Source organism: Elaeis guineensis, chromosome 15 (genome assembly GCF_000442705.2).
Source record: "Elaeis guineensis isolate ETL-2024a chromosome 15, EG11, whole genome shotgun sequence".
Taxonomy (NCBI): Eukaryota; Viridiplantae; Streptophyta; class Magnoliopsida; order Arecales; family Arecaceae; genus Elaeis; species Elaeis guineensis.
Genome location: NC_026007.2, coordinates 47,502,498 through 47,523,329, shown reverse-complemented (window position 1 = coordinate 47,523,329; position 20,832 = coordinate 47,502,498). Strand labels below are relative to the sequence as shown.

The window sequence follows — 20,832 nt, the reverse complement described above, 5'->3', positions numbered from 1 at the left end:
GGACATGCCTAAATGCACAAGAACATTAAAACTAACATTAGAAAATGAACTATTTCACTCCCCACCTGAGCATTACCCACTGTTTGCAAGCTAAGACAAGTTCTTTTGGGGAATTCAAAGCTAAATCAATTTGTTTCATTCTTCTAAATTACGAATCGCTGTCCTCCAGAATATTTGAAGCAGACACATAAGAACTTATAATGTACCATACCAAAATAATAACAATGACATCAGCATGGTATAAACAAAGTGAGCTTATAATGTACCAAAAAAACAAAGTGAGCTTATATACTCATCTAGCCTACCCATTTGCTCTGCATTTGTAGGATTCAGATGGATGTCCCCCAACATGTGTTGCATGCACTGAAAACTTGTCAGATGATTGTATTGCAGAGGGAGCCAAGGCAGAAATTTCACTTTCCTTCCACTTCTGCAGTAGACCTAAATCATGCCACTTTTATATAACTCTGCGTGACACTATACAGATCCTCAAAACATAAGCTTCAACAAGTACTGAATCTTGACCCCATAAACAACGTACTAAGCTACTGATCATGCTAAATATCTTTCAACAAGTCAATGAACCATTTCCACACAGACAGATGAGAAAAACAAGGATAAGGTAGTGCCATATTTCAATGGTAATGCCACCAACCAACACTAACAAGTAAATAAACATAAAAAAGCTAGTAAAATCCAAATCTTTCAAATAAATTCCTTGCTTGGCGGTAAAATCAAATTAGCCAGGGGAAAAAAGTGCAGTGTAGAGCGTAAAAAAAGGGTTGTATTTAAATTATAAAAAAGCATTTCTGGTAGCAGCACTCAATAAGAAGTTCAAGGGTAGCGACTTCTGAAAACTACAATCAACAAGCTTTTTAGACAGACCTACAGGAAGTAACGTCTACAAGGTACAGTTAAAACCTGTGCTTTTGCAAACGTGAAAACCCTGAGCAAGAGACCATATACTACTCTGAACCATCAGGGAAAGGATCCAGTGCATTTTGATTTCCATTGACATAAAACTCCACAACAGCTTTCATTCTACGGAGCTTATCTGGATGGTAATTCACATGAACAATCACAGGCTTTAGCTTGCGCAGATTAGCATCTTTTCTCACCGTCTTGAAAAGAACTTTGCTGTTCATAAAAAGATACATATCCATGGTTCTCCTTGATGCGTGAAGCCCATCATATCCTGGGCGTGAGGGGAAAAAAAGCTCTTCATTAAAGACCTGCTGGTCCCATGCATTTTCGCGAGATAACCTGCTTGCTACACGATCCAAAAGCTCAATTGAAGGAATTGTGGGTCTGATATAGAAAAAACCAGAATTGTAAACCCAAATCCGCATTGTATGAGCATATCTTGCCCATCCCATTTTAGGCTCATCAAAGACATCATCATAACCATAAGCTGTCATGTTATTGTGACCGTCACTCATGGATTCCACATCAGAATCTCTGTGGAGATGATTAAACGGATTCTGTAAGTAGATAATATCCACATCTGAGAGAAGAATACTGTAACCAAGCTGCAAAAATTCTCTCAAAATGCGGAACTTCAATCCGGACACTGCATGGTTCCCACCAGTCCTTCCAACAGAATCTATGCCTTCATCAGGTTTTCTTCGGTAAACAGGAACTTCCTTAGATTTGCAGAAATTTTCCATCTCATCATCCAATGCTACAACTAGATAATTAGGTATACCCACTTTTTTGATATTCTCAAACCATGTCTCCACCATCTCCCTTACATTAGAATTTGCTAGAGCAACTATAAGCTCTTTCTGAACAGCCACCTTTTCTAGTATCTTTGCCAATCTTGGGTTCACAGATTCATCGGGAATGACATTTGGATTTGTTCTCAAACTCTTGACAGTTCCAAAAGGACCTGCTTTAGGCTGGACTCCTAAAGCTAGAAACTGCTTCTGAGCCTGATCTTTTCCTTGCTCAGCCAATTGAAGTTTCATAGTTAGCTCCCTAACCTGCTTCTTTAATTCTGCATTTTTTTCTGATAGTGATGCCAACTCTGACTTCAAAATGTTTGTCCTCTCAAGTGATTCACATGGGGCTGAATTAACCTAGAATAAGTTAAAAGAAAAAAGAAAGTTACCATTCTGACATGAAAGAAAAGGAAAATGATTATTTAGGACAAATATATCAAAGGACAGAATGATATACACTAAAGTGAACGAAAGTCAACAGACAATTATGCCACCAAGATGAAACTAACGGCTTGCATTTATGTCAAATGGATACGAAAGTGTGACTCAATTCATCAACCACTATTTTCTAGATGGTTGGATGTTCAATTCCATTGCGGCATAAATCTTCAATCTTTAGGAAACTAGCACAGCGAAATCTATATGATGTCCACTTTGAAGATCAATTTAAAGGGTCAATGCTTGATGCAATGGTAAAAGGCTTGTGACAACAAGACAATGGCACAAATTCGATTCATGGATTCAAGCCTTGGGCTAGTCACTTTGTTCAAAAAAGATGCCAAAGCTTAGGCCTGTCTCCAGTTTGTCTCTCCCAAAACCCCGGATTGCCGAGATCATAACTAGATAATGGCCTTTTAGGTTTGAAGATAAATTGGCTATTCCTTTTTTTCCTATATGATTTAATTCACCATGCTAATATTACAAACCATGTCATATGAAAAGGGCAATTACCCTGTTATGGTCCAAGCACTCCAAGGTTCTAGAAGGGGCGGACTGAGGACAGACCGACCCTTTGGTATTTCTTTTCCATAAAGTGACCGCAAAGGACTCAAACCCATGGCATTGTGTATGTCAGCCAAAGCCTTTTACTATAAACATCTTTATTGTAATTTAGATGCTTTATTAATCAGATTTCTATCTAAAGAAGTGCAGCTTGTTGGTTGATAACCTTTCCATCAAGGTCATGAGTTCCCCGTACAAGGAACCACAAAATGTACTAATCCATTGATGTAGATGAATTTGCGATGATCAATCTACATGCAGTATGTAGATCAAAATTTTGTATTTGATACTGAAAATGAGAGAAGATAATATAGAATCCCGTACAACGATCATAGTGTTGGATTATCGAGCATGAAATGATGCATAGTAATAAAGGAAAAGAGTTTTTTTTGGGATCAATGACCTGAATCACGAAACACTTGAACAAAATTTTTGATTAAATCAGGCAAATTCAAACCATCAAACCAAATTCATAACGGAAAAGGAAAGGACAATTCAAGTTCCTAATACCATCACAAGCAACATTCTAAGCCAACATAACTTGGTTTGCAAGAATCTGTTTAGAGAAGTAGAACATTTGGAGAACAAATCTCACATACACCATAAAATCACATACTATAGACAAGATGGGGAAAATTAATCGGATCGGAGAGAAGAAAGATTTTACTCAACTCACTCAGCTCGAATCACGCAAAAGAAAACTAGAAGAAAATTAAAGAATTTCAAAGATAGGGCGTAAGTCCCCATTTTTTTTCATTGATTGATTTAAATTGAAGTACACAACCTCCATTTAGAATAGCAAGGTCCATCAGATTCCTCTTCCTACTTTTAGTAGGACTTTTTTTTATCTAAAATAGACATGACTAGTTAACATAAACTCAAAAAAACTAAAATTCTTTAAAAAATAGATCTCAACTTCTACATCAATTCCGCATTCTATCGCTCCACTAATTCTTCTCGGATTGAAAGGTATGTCCGGCTAAAATTTTATCCAAAAAGAAAATTTTTAATTTGACCAACCTATTTTAGACCTCAAATAATGGAATTTGAGCATGATCGCTAGAGGCGCCACCCCCTAAAGGGCATAATGTCACATCGTAGATCTCAAAAACTATTCAATTTTTTTTAAAAAAAAGATCATCTAAATCAAATATCATATGATCAAATTATGGCCTTTAGAAGTTTGGCTTATGACTCGATTTTTCAATGAGGCAGATCTTGCACCCGGACCCTACCTAGCCCTACTTGTAGTGGCCAAAGTGATCCATATCAAATATGAGGATTCTTTTGGATCAAGGCTTCCCATGTTCAGGGGATTTAGCTCCCGCTAAATTAGAACTGAAGGTGGAAAAACACCTACTTCCCTTATCTCACTGTTGAATCACTTGGCTTTGCTCAGAGATGATTCGTGACCTTGCTCTTCCTTTCTCTCAAGTCTCAATGAACCACTTCTGCATCTAGATTTCATGGTAGGGATGCTCTTTGCCATCCTTCTCGTCCATAATGATTATAGCAACTCTCTCTCAATCTCGATCTCGTTTGATTGGTTGGTTGAACCAAGAGACAAAAACTTGGCCTCTCATCAGCTTCTCGTACTATCATCACAAATTTATTGCAAGCATTAACAAGTCCCTTTGCTTAAGTTGTGGTTGCAATGTCTATGTTCACTTGTGTTTTGGAGGCATTGATCATGAACTCCTTCCCATCTTTTATGAGATGATACTTTCTCTGTTGTCTTAGAAAACTGTATCTCGATCCCAAACATACGTGCTCCCTAAGGATGGCCTAACAAACATCCAAACGACTACTTCATATGTTACCTCATTAATATAGCTCTCAACTATGGCGAACTTGCAGGTACATCGCTCGATAATCTTCAACTCAACATCTTTCCGAATCCAACTGAGAGGTTAAGTACATGGATAAGGTTGGATCTGCAACCCAAGCTTCTGAATATTCAGATTATTTTGGCTTTTAGAATCTAACAGTCTCGATAATGCTCTGCTTCACTTGGATCTTTAGAGTTTCTCTCACACCTCTAAATCTACCTCAATTGCTATCTTAGATTTTCTCACCATCAAGCTCAATTTGGAGTCCACTTTCTCAAGCTCGGACAACTCCTCAATCTCTACAGCATTGAGAATCATCCTCTCTTTCTTGTTAGAATCATCGTCCTTTGGCTTCTTCCTCTTCGACTGCAACTATGGGTGAAATTCCAACATTATTATTTGGTGTATTTGCAAAGGTTAAAGTAGTTGTAGTAATGTTTCTAAGTTGTGTTGATGTCCTTTCTACTTTACTTTCCTTCCTGACCTGAATTTTTGTCACTTTTTCTAAACTTATCGCCCTTCTTGCCTTTCCTAGACTATTCTTCTCCTCAATCCCCATGTCCTTCATACTGGCTTCACTAATATCTTCAACTTTGAAGAGTTTCAGCTCCCTTCGAATGCTCTTCTAGAAATCTCGACCATACTTCATGAGACTGCATGATTGTCAATAGAGATTTCAAGTGAGATTGCCTATTTGTACAATTCAATGTAGTCCTAAATGGATTGATCATACTTCTATTACACATATTGCCGTTTGATCCACCGATCCTTCTTGTAGCTAATTAGGTAGAATTGCTCCATTTAAGTGAGAGAGAGAGACCTTGAATTTACTCCATATCAAATTAGAAATGTTGTCGTTCCTCATGTTTGAATCTAGTGTGTGTGTGTGTGTGTATATATATTATAATGGAGGCTTTATGTTGGTAAAGCTCTTCTTTTGCCATTTGTACAGACTATGCTTTCTCCACGTGCACAGATAATTATTCCCCAAAAAGATAGATGGAGCAATTAAAAGCTAAACAAGTAATTATTCAGAAATTTAATTTTATATGTTGCCAATAACCTTTCTCAAGACTCCAAGAAAAACAATGTCCCATCTCTCTCTCACTTAATATGTACAGACTATGCTTTCGCCTCATATATGGATAATTATTCCCAAAAAGGTAGATGAGCCATTTAAAAGCCTAACAAGGTAAGTAAATATTCTAGAATTGAATTCTATACATTGCCAAATAACCTTTCTCAAGACTCTAGGAAAAGCAACGCCCCATCTCTCTCTCTCTCTCTCTCTCTCTCACTTAAATGGAGGAAAGTATAATAACCTCTAGCTTAATAATTTAAATTGGAACAATTATAACATAATACACAGTACAATATCATATAATACCACCCTCGAACTTAAGAAGAATAACTCTTAAATGGTTCAATTCTATTAGTCGAAGTTTGATCCAGACAATTTAGGCCCTGTCAAGTTGGATTTAAAGATTTTTTTCTTACTGCTACTAGACAAAGTTGGATTGCAATTATCTCAAACATAGATTTTAATAAATGTGTACACAAATCACAATAAATATATACAGATTGAGCCACTTAAATTTTTTTGTAAACATATATTCTATGTTTACTCCAAAATGTATATCCTAGATTCTACGACGATACTTGGATGATGCTAGAGTAAAAACATTAAAATAATAGAATCATTTTTTATTCATCATTCTCTTATTTAAGTCTAATGATATTAAGCATTCTTTTTAATTAAACTTCAATAAAAGTACTTATTAACCAAAATAAATATTCTATATATTCATAAAATATATTATTTTCTAAATAATTATGTAATTAATTAAAAAATAATATTTAAAATTATATATTTTTAAAATAAAGAGAGTATCCTATGCATTGCATGGTTGTATGCTAGTTCCATCAAGTAAAAGCATAGCTAGAGAGTTTGAGACAAGCAAAAGCTAGATTTTGGACACCAGAGTATCTATAAATAGTAAAGTAGGTCTCTAATTGTTTTAACCAATAATCTAGCTTCTTCGTATCGACAGTCTTATTGTATACATGGATATTAATTCATACTTCAACTTCAAAGGATTAAAGAGAGATTTTATGTACTTGTAGGTTACTCATCCTTGATGGATAGAGGATATTCATCTCCAGACATGGGAAATAGCTTAGCAACATAAGTTGCTAATACTTGTGCCGAGATATCGTCAATCTGGAGACCAAGGTTTGCTGAATCGATACCGTCGGCCGTTTCACCGGCCGGCGGTACGGTTCGGTATGGTTTCATACCGTACCGAACCGACGACCCGAACCAGAAGAAAAAAGAGAGAAATTGAGAGAGAAAGAGGAAGAAAAAAAAAAGGAGGGGAAGGAGCCGGCGGGGCCGCTGGACGGCCTCCGACTGGCCGCCGTGGCCGTCGGAGGGCGCCGTCCACGCGCACGGCGCCGCAGGCGTGAAACAGAGGCATCGCCCCTGTTTCGCAAATTTTTTTAAAAACATGATTTTAAGTGAAGTCGGCAAACGATTTGTCGGCTTCATGATTTTTGTTTTTTTTTAAAAATTCTTAAGTCGGCAACTCGTTTGCCGACTTCACGATTTTTGTTTTTTTTAAAAAAAATTCTTAAGTCGGCAACCCAGTTGCCGACTTCATAAATTAAAAAAAAAAAAAAATCAAAACAGACATCGTCTGTTTCGAAAAAGAAGAAGGAGGCGAAGCCGCGGAGGGGCTCCGCCCGCTCGACCGCCCTCAGACCGTCGGCGTCGGCTCGTCGGCCACCGAGAGCCTCGCAACGGAGGCATCGTCTGTCCGGTAGGTTCTCCGCCCCCCCTCCGAGCACTCTCTCTCTTTTTTGCTCTCTTGAAAGTCCTACCGGGCGATACGGAGCTCGAAAGCCCTCCAACGGCCGCAACCGGCCTCCGATGGCTCCCACCTCCCTCCCTTCCCTCCCCTCTCTCTCTCTTTCTCACTTTTCATTCTTTATTCTTCGGTACCGCTGGTGTACCGATTTTACCGACCGAATCGTGTCGGTTTTCCGCCGGTCCGGTACGAGATAGGGTGTACCGACCGGTTCGGCACGATATGGCAAACCTTGCTGGAGACGATCTTGGTGAGTTGGACAATTTTCTCTTCTAGTTTTGTGAGACATCCTTTCATCTCATTATCCATAAAGGAAAAGCTAGCAAGCATCCTTGCCTTTGTCCTTTGATGTACTTGGAGAATGGATTGCCCTTCTCTTAATTGCTTCTATTGCTTGCATGTCTAAACCATAAACTAAGATCTAGAGGATTGACGCTTTGATACCAACTTAATCTGATTGGATAGAAGGAAGATTCCTCTTAATCCATTCAACTCGAATCGCGCAAAGAAAACTAGATGAGAAAATTTCAAAAGTAGGATTTAGGTCTCATTTCTTTAATTGATTGATTTAAAACCGAAGTACACAATATCTATTTATAATAGCAAGGTTAGTCGGATTCTTTTTTAGTTCTAGTATGAGTCTTTTATCTAAAATATATATAACTCATAGAACTAAACTCGAAAAAATTAAAATTTTTCAAGGAATAAATCTCAACTTCTATATCAACTCCACATTTTGTTGCCCCACCAAATTTTTTTCAGATTAGAAGATATGTGGGATCAAATTCTTATCCGAAATAGAAACTTTTGATTTAATCAATCACCCCAAACAATGGAATTTGGGCCTGATAGCTAGAAGCATCGCCTCTTGAAAGGCATGGTGCCACATTATAGATCTAAAAAAAACTGCTCAATTTAACCCAAAAAAAATCTCAACCGAAGTATGACCAGGTTATGGCCTCCAGAAGTTTGACAGGTGACTCGACTTTGCGACGTGGTGGATCTTGCTTCCAGATCCTGTCCAATCCTACTCGTAGTGGCCAAAGTAGTCCACGTCAACTCTAAGAATCCTCCTAGATTAAAAATACCTTTCTAATTTTTAAATTCCCACTAGTTTGCTCAAGTTTTTGTTCCTATGACCTTTATACTTTCATTTAAATTTCTAACTGAAAGCTTATATGTTTGCACTATGATATCTATCTTTATAGATATAGCCATATATGTGTGTGTGTGCGCGCGCACGTGCACGCACGCACATGCTCATACATACATGTATGTATGTGTATGTGTGTATGTGCACATGGATGCATGTATACACACAATAGACATATATAACCAATATTTTCAAAATCGGTAGCGAACACTATTCCGGTTGGCCGGCGGTACGGATCGGTATGGCCCCATATCGGATCAGAACAGCGGAAACTAACAAAAAAAGAGATGAACCGGGGAGGAGGAAAAGAGAGAAAGAGAGAAAAAATGAGGAAGAGAAAGAGAAAGGAAGCAAGTTGAGGCGGCAGAGATACCGCTGGTGACCATCGGAGGATTGTGCGGGCCCTCGGAGAGCCGTGGTGGCCACCACAGCTTCGCGTCATCCGTGGGAGAAAAGAGAGAAGAGAAAGAAAGGGGAGAGAGAGAAAAGGATCGAGGGGAGGTCTGGTGGAGAGGCTATCGGAGGGACTTTGACTGACTGTCATGGCCGTTGGGCGGCACAAACGCCATCTGCGGCTCTGCGATCGTGAAATAGAGACAATCAAAAAAGTCTAACAATAATGAAGCCGGCAATGGATTTGCCGGCTTCACACTTAAGTGAAACCGACAAAAGTGTGAAGCCGGCAAACGCATTACTGATTTCACTGTTTTTGAACTTTTTAAAAAAAATATTGAAATAATAAAACCGGCAAATCCATTGCCGGCTTCACTGTTTCTCGATTTTTTTTTAAAAAAATTGAAATAGTGAAGCCCGCAATGGGTTTGCCGGCTTCACTATTCATCATCGCTTTTAAAAAATGCGACGCGACAAACAAAAGCGATCACTCTTGTTCCGCGACCGTGGCTCTATCTGCATATTTTTCACCGCTCGATGACCATAGCGGCCATCCAGCAGTGCCAGAGATCTCTCTACTACCATCCCCGTAGTTCGATAGCATCTCTCTCCTCTCTCGGGGTTAAAGCCCTTATCGGGCGACACCGAGCACGGACGCCTCTGCGGCCCTCCGACGACCTCATCGGGCAAACGCCGTCCTCTGACGGCAGCATGTTCCTCTCCTCTCTCTCTTCCTCTCTTTTCCTCTCATTCTTCCTCTGCACCAGCATGTGCCGCTTTCCAAGCCGGAAACATCCCAGTTCCCTGTCAGTCCGGTTCGATACGTCCTGAACCGTCTGATTCGGGATGGTTCTGAAAATCATGTATGTAACCATATAAATGTATGCATAAAAGCACGTACATACACACACACACACACACACACACACACATATATATATATATATATAGAGAGAGAGAGAGAGAGCTGGACTTGGCTATGCTCAAGTGGATATCCACTTAGATCCGGTCAAGTCTATATTGGACAATGGGCATCCCATGTTGATGATTTAAATCATTGAATATGATCCACTACCTCTAAATTATTTAGACATGAAAAATCATATGATTTAAAGAACCATAGCCTATATGTCAAGTGATCAAAGATATATAATTTAATTTAACTTAGATCATCTAATTTTCTGATCATTTGATGCATATGCTAAAGGTCTCTAAATCACATAAAATTTTGGAACATAAGCAACCTAAAGGTAATAGATCACATCCAATGACTCGGATCATCGATGTGAGGCCCTCATTGTCCCATCTAAACTTGATCAAATCCGAGTAGAGATCCACTTAGCCAGGTCTCTTTCTCTCTCTGTATATATGTATGTGTGCATGTATGTACACATGTATGTGTATGTGTCTATGTGCATGTGTATGTTTGTATGTATGTGTGTATGCATGCGTGCATGTGTGTATGCATTACAAAATCCTATTTGGTGCTTCAAATACTTCGAGAAGATGTTTATCAATCATACACTTCAAAATCACATACCATACATATGAAATTATTTTTGGTGCTTGGATCCCACATCTAAAATGCTAGCCAATTAATGTTATGTTTAAGTCCAACCATTGGAAGTCGAAGACCTATTGGTACAGACCAACATGGTAATATCTTGCCATTAATCTATTGCTGCAAAACCACATATTATACAAAAGAAATGGGCACTCAGATCTCTAGTCATGACACTTACTGGTAGTGGTGGTAACTAGATTCTGAAAATATAAACGAATCGATCTTAAATTCAAAGCCTAAATCCCTACAAAGAATCTAATAACATCTACATATTCTTGGTGCTTGGATCCTATCAGAAATTCTTGCTAATGAATGTAATCTTTAAGTCCAACTATTGGATGTTCAAGACACATTAGTAAAGACCATTAATTTATCACTACAAAATCACATATTATATAGATGAAATTGACACTCAGATCTTTACTCATTAAACTTACTAGCTGTGGTCGTAACTAGATTCAGAAAATATAAGCAATCAATTCTAAATTCAAAACCTTAACCCCCATAAAGAATATAATAATATCTACTATTTTTGATGCTTTGATCCCACCTAACATTCTTGCTGATGAAAATGCTATTTTTAAGTCCAACCATCGGATGTTCAAGAGCTATCTTTCCATTAATCTATCACATTGTTACTTCTCTGACTCTCTTCTACCAACCCAACTCATCCAATTCACAATTAGATAAGAATAATTTTTTGAAACCTTCAAATAAAGATAAAATAGACTGCATGACAGTTTCCATTCAATAATTAGATCTTCTAATAAAATTCTTCTTAGGGATCATCAATAATTGGAATTTTGATTATTAGACCTCCATTACTGAGATCAATAATTATGAGAACGTTTAATCTTAAGCGATGCACTAGGTAAATCTTGGGTACTTATATAGGATCCAAGGAACCTATATAACACCTTCTAGTTAGCTATTTTGGATGAGGTCTAGGGTTGTTACGAATAGTATTAAAGCGAACTTGGCTAATGACCCATGTAGACCAGGAGATTGCAGCATGGGCTTGTTTTGGTTGACCATAGCTAATTGTGGTATTTGTGACTGGATTTATGGTACTTGTGATTGGATTGAAATGGATTTAGATCCTTATATTGGCAAGGACAATAAGGCTTAAATTAGGGGAGAATGTGAGGACCCATGCAGCCAAATATTCAGATCTATATCGGCTATATACTAGATAGATTTTAGGTACTTACATAGGGCCAAAGAATCCAAATAACACCTTCTAGCTGGCTTGTTTAGGAAAGATCCTAGGTTGTTATAATAATCAAATATCAAATCTGCACCAACTGGTCCTTCAATGTTCAAAAATTCAGATCAACAAAAAGAAATTACAATCTTCATCTAGTTCTTGGAGTTGAATATCTTTCTCAAGGCTGCTAGTATTTTGTGACATATGCTGATCAGGTTTTTTTGCCTTTTTCTTTTAAAATAGATGCTAACCCTCCAGCACTTATTTTTGAATAGCTCAATTCACAATTCTTATTTGTCCACCATCTAAAGAAATTTCTCAAATCCATGCACTGCCATTAGGATTTTGCCTCTAAGATACTGATGCAATGTATATCATCCATAATGACAAAATGTAAATATGGTGCGGATCTGATTGATGAATCAGATCACTAAACAGATACCATAAAAAATGTAGAGCTAAAACCTCAAGTTGAGGAAACCTAACAAAATTTAGTATTCCTGCTTTCAAGGGAAAAAATGCTTAAAATGATTAGAATGGAGCAGAAACATCTACATTTTTTTTCATTTTTTCATTTTTTTTGAAATAGGTAGATATGCCTACGTTATGGTGTCCAGGATATGGTAGTCAAAAATACCATGCCAAATGTTGGCACTGCAAGTTGCCTACAGGCATCATCAATTCATTAGATGATGTGCCAAGCAACAAAAAGAAAAAAGACGGTCCAATGCACACGGCATTCCTACCATTATAGAGTTTGGGAAGGATCGAATGTATGTAACCTTACTTCCACATGTGGAGAGGCTATTTCGGTGTTTCAAACCCATAATCTCCAAGTCATGATGGAGTAACCTTATTGTTGCACTAAGACTCACTCTCAGGATGCACCAAGCAGTATCATGTTGTACTCAATTGTTCAATGGTGATGGCGCTTCTCATATTGCAGAAGTCCATATGTTCAAGTGGCATTAATCATAACCTACTGAAAGCTTTCCACAACACTCCCACTAATATGAATGCCTATTTGTCAAAATTCAATTACTCAATCATGAAAAAGATCTGCGTAACATTCACTTATCAATGACTAACTCTATTCACCCACCAACAACTAAATATAGCACCCCTATTGCACCCAAACAACAATAGATCTAAAGGCGCTGCAATAGAATAGAGACTCTCAAGCCACAAGTGGTTTTCACTTCTACTATCAATTGCCATACATGCTTTTAGCCATGTAATCAACAAATCTGTTATGGACAACCTTCTACAAGTCCATCACTAAATTACTTCTTCAGATATTATATCATACCTTAACACAACAGTTTGTAGTCAACAAATGTTTGGATGAAACCATGTGCAGCTGTTATGATCTTTGACGGGCTATTAAACAGTGAACATAAGTCCAATGTTTTACTCAACAAGTTTAAATATAATCAGAAAATTCCATAAAAATTGCCAAAAACATTCAATATATAAGGACAGAACAAATATAGGAAGAATTGATCATGGTGTAGCTTTCCTTCCTGGAAATGGTTGAAAAAATTGCTCCACCCTTGGCCTATTACCATACTTAAAAATCGCCGCCTTATGTTCTAAAAATTTAACAAAGTCTGGTATAAGATACCCAAAACTCTACTTATAAATTGAAAAAAAAAGAATTAAAAACACATAGTTGGCATATGAAGAATTATAAAGTTACCACAATTTCTGAAATTGGGGCATTTCCAAGCTTGCATCTTTGGATGCGAAGAAGTCATAAAAATCAAGAAAAGAAGGAGATGAAGTCGAATCGAGAGTACCTGACTCAATTTGGCGGTGTGCTGGTTGCGAGAAGGAGATGGGGAAGAAGAGCGGAAGAGGCCGTCAGGGAAGAGTAAGGCGAAGACGCATCCGAGAATGATGCCGATGGCAACAGCCATGGCGATCCGAGATCCGCGAGAAGGCGGGCCATTGCCGCGCATCAGCGGGGCCTCCCGCCGCCCTGCCATCGTCTCAGGCCTCCGATCCCAAACCGGAGGAAGAGATGAGAGGAGAGGAGAGGAGACGGAGGATCGAAGATTTTTGTTGTGTTGTTTTAACAACTTCTATTGGGGAAGAAATCAGAATGTGAGAGCGATTGTCTTTGCTTTGGAAGACTGTCAGAAGCGGAAGGAAAACTCGGTCTAAAGCTAAAGAAAGCGCCCTCACGAGGGCTTTATTCTTCGCCAAAATTACAGAGGTACCCTCTAAATTTAGGCGACCTACGTTTACACCCCCAACTATTTGAACTGGCTCAAAATTTAATTTTCCTTGCAATATGGGTCAGCCATCTATTTAAACCCGGACACCAAAGCAAGGAAAAAAGAAATGTAGAAATATCCTTGATTGAGAGTGATCGGATGACGCTTTCACATAAGAGGATATTCATTTTTCTCTCCACAAGACTACTATTGGATCACCTATCGTACATATCTCAAAACACCTTGCGTTCCATCGTTCTTCCACCAGCATATATCTCAAAAAGAGGAATGGCATAGATCTCAAGGCAGCCAGTGAGTGATCCTTTTTGCTCATCATTGTTTAGCCGTCTTCTTTTTTCTAACCGAATTCTAATCGTTTTTGCTCGCCTCCACTTGCCGATAACCCTTGTTTGTCAATGAGGAATGTGGTCGTGGAGAGGTGGCATGTACTATTGTTCAATAATGATACTGCGATGGTGGTGTTCATGAACTTGTTGGATACCTTTGTCCTTCGAACCATTGACACCTCCCTCCTCATCGACCGATACAACATCCACCACCTCAATTGAGTCCCTCCTCACAAGGGACACCTCCATCACGAAGACCCCAATGGCAGCATCTCTCTCTTCAACCGAGACCATGAGTGGTGCCTTAGTCTCCCTCTATCTGGAAGGTGGTGATGGAGAGTAGATTTGTGCAGCCAGCCTTTTGTCGGAGGCCTCTCATTTCCTTACCCTCATGCTCCCCAACTCCTACCTCCTCTACCCCTCCCTTTCCCCATCTCTTCGCCTCCCCTTCCCATTGTTGTTCCCCCTATCCCACCGTCGCCTACTTCATCTGCTTCCTCCCATCCACGGCTGCCATCGACCACACCCTTTTCCTCCCCACCACATCCCCTGCCATCAGCTACACTATCTTCCTTCATGCTCGGATCCTTCTCTGTTGTGACCTCTTTGCCCCTGCCCGCCTCAACTTCGATCACGAATTCAACCTCCCCTGATCTCTAGCGAAATTTCACTTGTATCGCCTACAGATCACCCACCATATGAAATCTCAAAGCACCCTATCTTCCATAATTCATCCACTCGCATAGATTTCAAAGCAGACAGTGGGTGATCCAACTCGCCTGGATGTATCTCAAAGCAACCCATGGATGATCCAACCCGCCTTCACATATCTCAAAGCAATCAGTGGATGATCCAAGCCATATGCACAACTCTCATAGCATCCAGTGGGCGATCCAACTCATTTTCACAGATCTTAGAGCAACTAGTTAGTGCATGACTCTTCTTTCCCCTCCCTTTCAATTTCTGCCAGAGTAAGAGCCCCCGCTAATTTATTGAGAAAGGTATTTAAAAAATTTTATAAAAATTTAGTTATCGAGTGACCATCACATCACATGATAATATTTTTGAATGAAGATAAATAAATAGATCACATTACAATAAATTTAAAATTTTAGTGATTGCTTGATTTTTTTTAATTTTTTATTATTTAAATATAAATATCCAAATTTGGAGGATATCTTTATAATTTTTTTAAAAAAATTATTTATTACTTTCTATTGAACGCTTGTATATCCGGCTAGTGTACCTCCGTCTAACTGCACGATAGACATGGGAGTTTAAAAATCAATTACATAGAGGCATGAAAATTTAACCAAGTCTAAAATTTAGGAACTAAATAAATTTAAAGGAAGGCTTGCATAAATTGTGAATATAATTTAATAGATCTTCAATATATCAGCATTGTTGCTGCCAAACTCTCAAGAGTTATTCGATTGAGTGCCAAGTGCGTCTTGTATTTTAAAAGGAGGGTACACTTATAAACAGTTCTCTTGTTGAAATTTATCCCGTGGAAGAGCCTTTAATGTTTAAATTAGTCAGAGTTTAAGGAACAGATGAGGCTAAGCCTAAGTCGGAATGGATCGGATCCTATTTCTGTTCAAGTTTGATTCGAAATAATTTTTCAGATTTTAGACCGAATTTTGATCTGATTTTTTTTAAAAAAATACAGATCCGAGTCCAATTGAATCGGCCAACGTCCAAGTCTGAATCAGGTCTGAAACTATTCAAACCAAGCTTAGGCCCGAATTTTCGGGAGTATCAGTGCAGTCTATGGCTATAAAAAGAGAGGAGTTTGCTGTGACCAATTTTTTCTTCTTCCACTTTGTTGATGCAGGATTGATTTACAACCTCCTGGAGCATCATTCTATTTCTTTCACTAAAATAATCAGCAGAGCATACAGAAAATCAGAGCAGAAATTTAGTTTTCTGATCTGGGCTTTCTGTAGAAGGTTCAATCAAGGACAATTCCACACAAGTTTATAACACTGCAACAGCAGTATAAATGTATGGCAGCAATATAGTATTCATATTTAATTGGTTTTTGCTCAATGGCATCATAAGAATCTTGCATTATTAATAAAATACAAAAAATATACTCAACATGCATCCACACGTTGTTTCCGTATTTACAGAAACACACACAACCACAACGAAGAAATAAGCACAACTATGAGATGGAAAATACACATCCTTGACACATATACCTAAAGCATATTCTACTAATGAAATCATATTAGCATATTGAGACTGTGGAGCGATCTTATCATATGTTTCTACCTCCATTGCGGACATTCGAATAAGCCATGATAGAATCACTTGTAAAAACAGAAGAATAGGCCAAAATACGAAAATTATGGCTGAAAAAAGAAAAACCAGATGCAACCACATGCAAATGTACATGAATGTAGATATTCACCTTGACAATAAAATAACTTAGCTTATATTTGATACATTACTAGGCAATCTTAATCTGGATTACCTGATAATCTGAATTACTTGCAATCTGAATAGATTATCCGTAATATTGATTACTATGTTTAATATATGCAAGTAATATTATAGTAAAATTATTGTAAATTTTGATTGACATATTTGGTATGACAATCAAATTACTGATAATGTAATATCAAATTTTTAAAATATTTTTAAATTAAATTATTAGTTTAATATTTTAAACTATTTATTTAATTTTTTAATGATAAAAAATATTATATGAAAAAAATTATTATTATTTTTAATATTTTTATTTTTCCTTCTTCCTTCTTCTTCCCCCGCACGCCACACCTCGACCCCCCTCCCCCCTCCCTCGACCGTTCGGCACCGCCTCTCGACCGTCGCACCTCCAGCACTGCCCTCCGATCATCGTGCCTCCCATATCACTCCTTGGCGAACCCATACCCCACACCCTCCGCGGCCGTCTCTATCGCTGTCCTCACCCACCCATGCCGCCGCCCTCACCCACCCCACTAGAAGCTATGCCGGTGGAAGAAGGTGGCAAAGGTCAGGAAAGAGATGGTAGTGAGGCCTGACTCTGGGAGCTGGACCAGCTGGTACAAGGGGATCGCAGCGGTGGAGGGTAGGAGACGGACAGAGAGGGAGGTGGCGGTAGAAAGGATGACGGCGATGGCCACGAAAGCAGCATAGGAGGCGGCCCTGCCGTGAGAGGAGCAATGGTCAAGAGCGCGGAGCAGCGGTAGGCGGCGCGGTCATGGGAGAGGGAGTTGGGGATAGGGACGGACGAGTGACGGGTGGCACCACGTGGGGAGGGGACAAGGGCAATTTCATCTAGAAACTTTATTTCAAGATTACCAAAGTAGTGATAATCAATATAGCCATCTCTCCTCTTGGTAATTCAAATTATCTCTTGGGAGGTAATCTGGATTGCCAAGATAATTTGGATTATCAATCCAAAAAATGTATCAAATATGATAATCCAGATATATATTAAATTATCAATAATCTGGATAGATTACCAGCTGTCAAACGCAACCTTAAGGCCATCAAAGGAACACAGTTAATACAAAAAGTACATGATTACAAGCCATCAGCCAATGGCACTAAGGCAGTGAATCACAACTTTTGGCTACAGTCACAACATACAAAATTTATGCATATGCAAGTCACAACTTTTGGCTGTAGTCCAATTTTCTAAAATTCTTCACATGAGTTGAATTCCAACAAATTATTTTTCCTCCATCTTCATTCATTCATTATCGTGAAACCCTACATTCAGAATAAACTACATAATTAAAAGATGAAGAAATTATTATGTTGACCCAGAGATTGATTTTGATGATAACAAAAGCATTTGAGTATAAATTGTTAGATTACTAACATGGCTCTTAAGGATGTATAGCTTTAAATTCAATTTGCTTACTTGCCTTAAGTGTTTTTTTGCAAATCAAAATGGAGAACCATCAATCAAATCATTTATGAAAGCTCTCCGGACTAAACACACCTTGGAAGAATTTTAATAAGGAATAAAATTAAGTAAACAAGGTAAATCTAGCCTAGAAAGAAAATTGAAGAAGAATGGCTGGTAAACAACTCATAACCTGTTTGACACGCAAATTGAGCCGACCCAGTCAATAACTGAGCTGACCCAGTCTGAAAAGACATAGAAAATAGAAAGCACAGAAAGTAAAATTTTAGGACCCAGGGGATTGAGCCGATCCAGTTTTTAACTAAGCCGACTCAATGAGCAACCTAGCCGACTCAGCCAGAAAGATAGCCGATCAAGTCTGAGAACACATCAAAAGATAGAAAGTCTAATTTTTAGCTTGTTAAAACTTAACTGATCCAATGAAGAACTAAACCAATCCAGTAATGAATTGAGCTGACTAAGAGAAAAACTGAGCCGACCCAATATCTGTAGTGACTAGTTTTTAGAAAGAGCAGCTTTTTATCTCATGCGCCCTACAATGGCTATTTTTGTATCTCTAATAGATCAAACACTTTTCAGAGAATCTTCAGATGATTTTAAGTAGTAGAAAATATCAGCATTATATAAAAAAATCTTAGAGCATTGAAAAACATCTTTTGAAACTCTAGTGAAGAATTTTTCTATTTTGAGCTAAATAGTGAAAGGAAAGAATGTCATACTGATTTTTTATTATTCTTCCACCATCCTCAAGTTGAGAGAAGTCAGAGAATCATCATTGAAGATCTCACTCACATCTCTCAAGCATTCAAAGAGAAGAAGCCAAGCCAATAAGCAAAGCAACTCCAGCTTCTTCTTCAGCCTTTATTGAGCATTTTTTTCTCCTTTAAACTTTATTGTTATTGTATTTATTTTCAAATTTCTTAGGGTGAGAAATGTAAGGAATGAAAGTCTGTTTCTATCAAAAACACAATGGATAGCCAAGGTGCATCTAATTATTTTCTATAAATCACTTAATTAAAGATTAGATTTTTACCTGATATGCAGCGGAATAGAAATCAAATCTCAAAGATTCTAAATCCAAAACCTTGCGTAGGTCTGAATCCACAAACCCTCTATTTCGCACATATGTCAAACTTCACAGAAAAATGGGATGAAGTCTCAGATTGAAGCACCTTCACAAGGCACCAAAGAGAAGAGAGAGAGCCTTTGGTGTGATGCCTCACACCAGCAAGAAGGACACCCAAGAGAGCCTTCACGCCGTGGGAAGGTGGGATGCCAAGGGTGGGTGATGCCAAGGAGAAGGGGATGCCCACTACACCTTCATGCATCCTCTCTCTCTTTCTCTCCTTAGCACACAATCCAATTGTTATGCCATGATAGTTAGAGGTCTCCCTTATTTATAGATGATTTTTCATAATCCGTAAGACTAAAATTTTTAATTCAAATAAGCTTTGAATTAATCTACATCTTATCAAAGGAGTCCTAAGAGAGAAAGGATTGGCATCTCACTAGGCACCTACTTGCACCCATGCCCACACCCCATGTGGGGCGGTAATAACCAGCACCCCACCTAATGTTGGTCGACCATGAAGGAGAGAGAGTCTAAGTAAAAGTAGATTCTAAGGATCTCATCTAAATATAGGTCAATTCGAATCTAATTCGAATCTGATTCAAAATAATTTTGATTAGGCTGTCAATTCCAAACTATTTAAGATTTAAGACCAAGTCTAACTTAGATTTATGAACCTAATTAAGTCTAATTAAATTAGATCTAATCTGAATTTAATTAGCACTTAAATTCAATCTCTCATAGACTCCTTGGATCAAAGATCAAATCTCGTTCATCTCTAAAATTGAACCTGAACCTCATGTCTAGTGCTAGCCAGACATAGACAACTGTTTAATTCCGTATGATCCATAACTTAATTCTCAATAAAGTTAATCTATTTATTCAATCAAGTCATGTACTTTCAAATTAAACATATAGACTTAGATCCATTCTTTCCTACATCACTTGACTTTATGCATGACTCCATATATTCGAACACTAAGTCGGTAGCATAGAAATCATTTTCTGTACTAATCAAAGTTACCATCTAGCAATAATTTTTGATGTTCAGATAGATCAAATTAACATAAGATAATATTGAAGAATCTATGCATATGGTTACTCCATAATTCATCCCTTTGATCTTGAATGCTCTAGGACGGTCTTGGGTTAAACTGTCAACCCTGAAGGATCATCCATATTGTATTCCAACCTTTCAAATCTATCATAGGATTACTCTGGCCATGATTTTACTAAATTGAAATACAATGATGCATCAGCTCCTATAATCCGGGAGGAAATCAATTTCATCTTGATCCACACACAGACTTTGTAAGTACTTGACGATACTCAGTAGCCTTTCGTTACTGCATTAGAAATGCAAATAGTTTGGTGCTAAAGCATAGTGAGTTATTTGTAAGTCACTATTGTGATCTCAGGTCTGAGAGACACTTATGTTTATACACTTCACAAGTTACTCTTGACAGCAGAGTGCTCAACAAGTGAGTCACTTATTCTGTGATGATGTACTCCTATATCTCCTATGTATGCCATACCAGTGTCTCCACATTTCTTGATTAAGAGGACAATCAATCCATA

At 38.1% G+C, this 20,832-nt stretch overlaps 1 protein-coding gene across 1 annotated transcript; it reads right to left on the bottom strand.

Moving 5' to 3' along the window:
- Positions 1–764: 764 nt before the first annotated feature.
- LOC105032346 (arabinosyltransferase RRA3) lies at positions 765–13,899 on the bottom strand. Its single transcript, XM_010906779.4, has 2 exons — positions 13,536–13,899; positions 765–2,078 (listed from the first exon to the last, which is right to left on the bottom strand). The coding sequence occupies exons 1-2, from the start codon at positions 13,722–13,724 to the stop codon at positions 966–968; spliced, it is 1,302 nt and encodes a 433-aa protein (XP_010905081.1). The 5' UTR covers positions 13,725–13,899; the 3' UTR covers positions 765–965.
- Positions 13,900–20,832: the final 6,933 nt, after the last annotated feature.

Excerpts from the sequence above, each read along its gene's own strand:
- LOC105032346 (XM_010906779.4), bottom strand. The coding sequence starts at position 13,724 with ATGGCAGGGCGGCGGGAGGCCCCGCTGATGCGCGGCAATGGCCCGCCT. Across the intron at positions 2,079-13,535 it reads ACACCGCCAAATTGAGTCAG|GTTAATTCAGCCCCATGTGA; the intron begins GTACTCTCGATT and ends AACTTATTCTAG.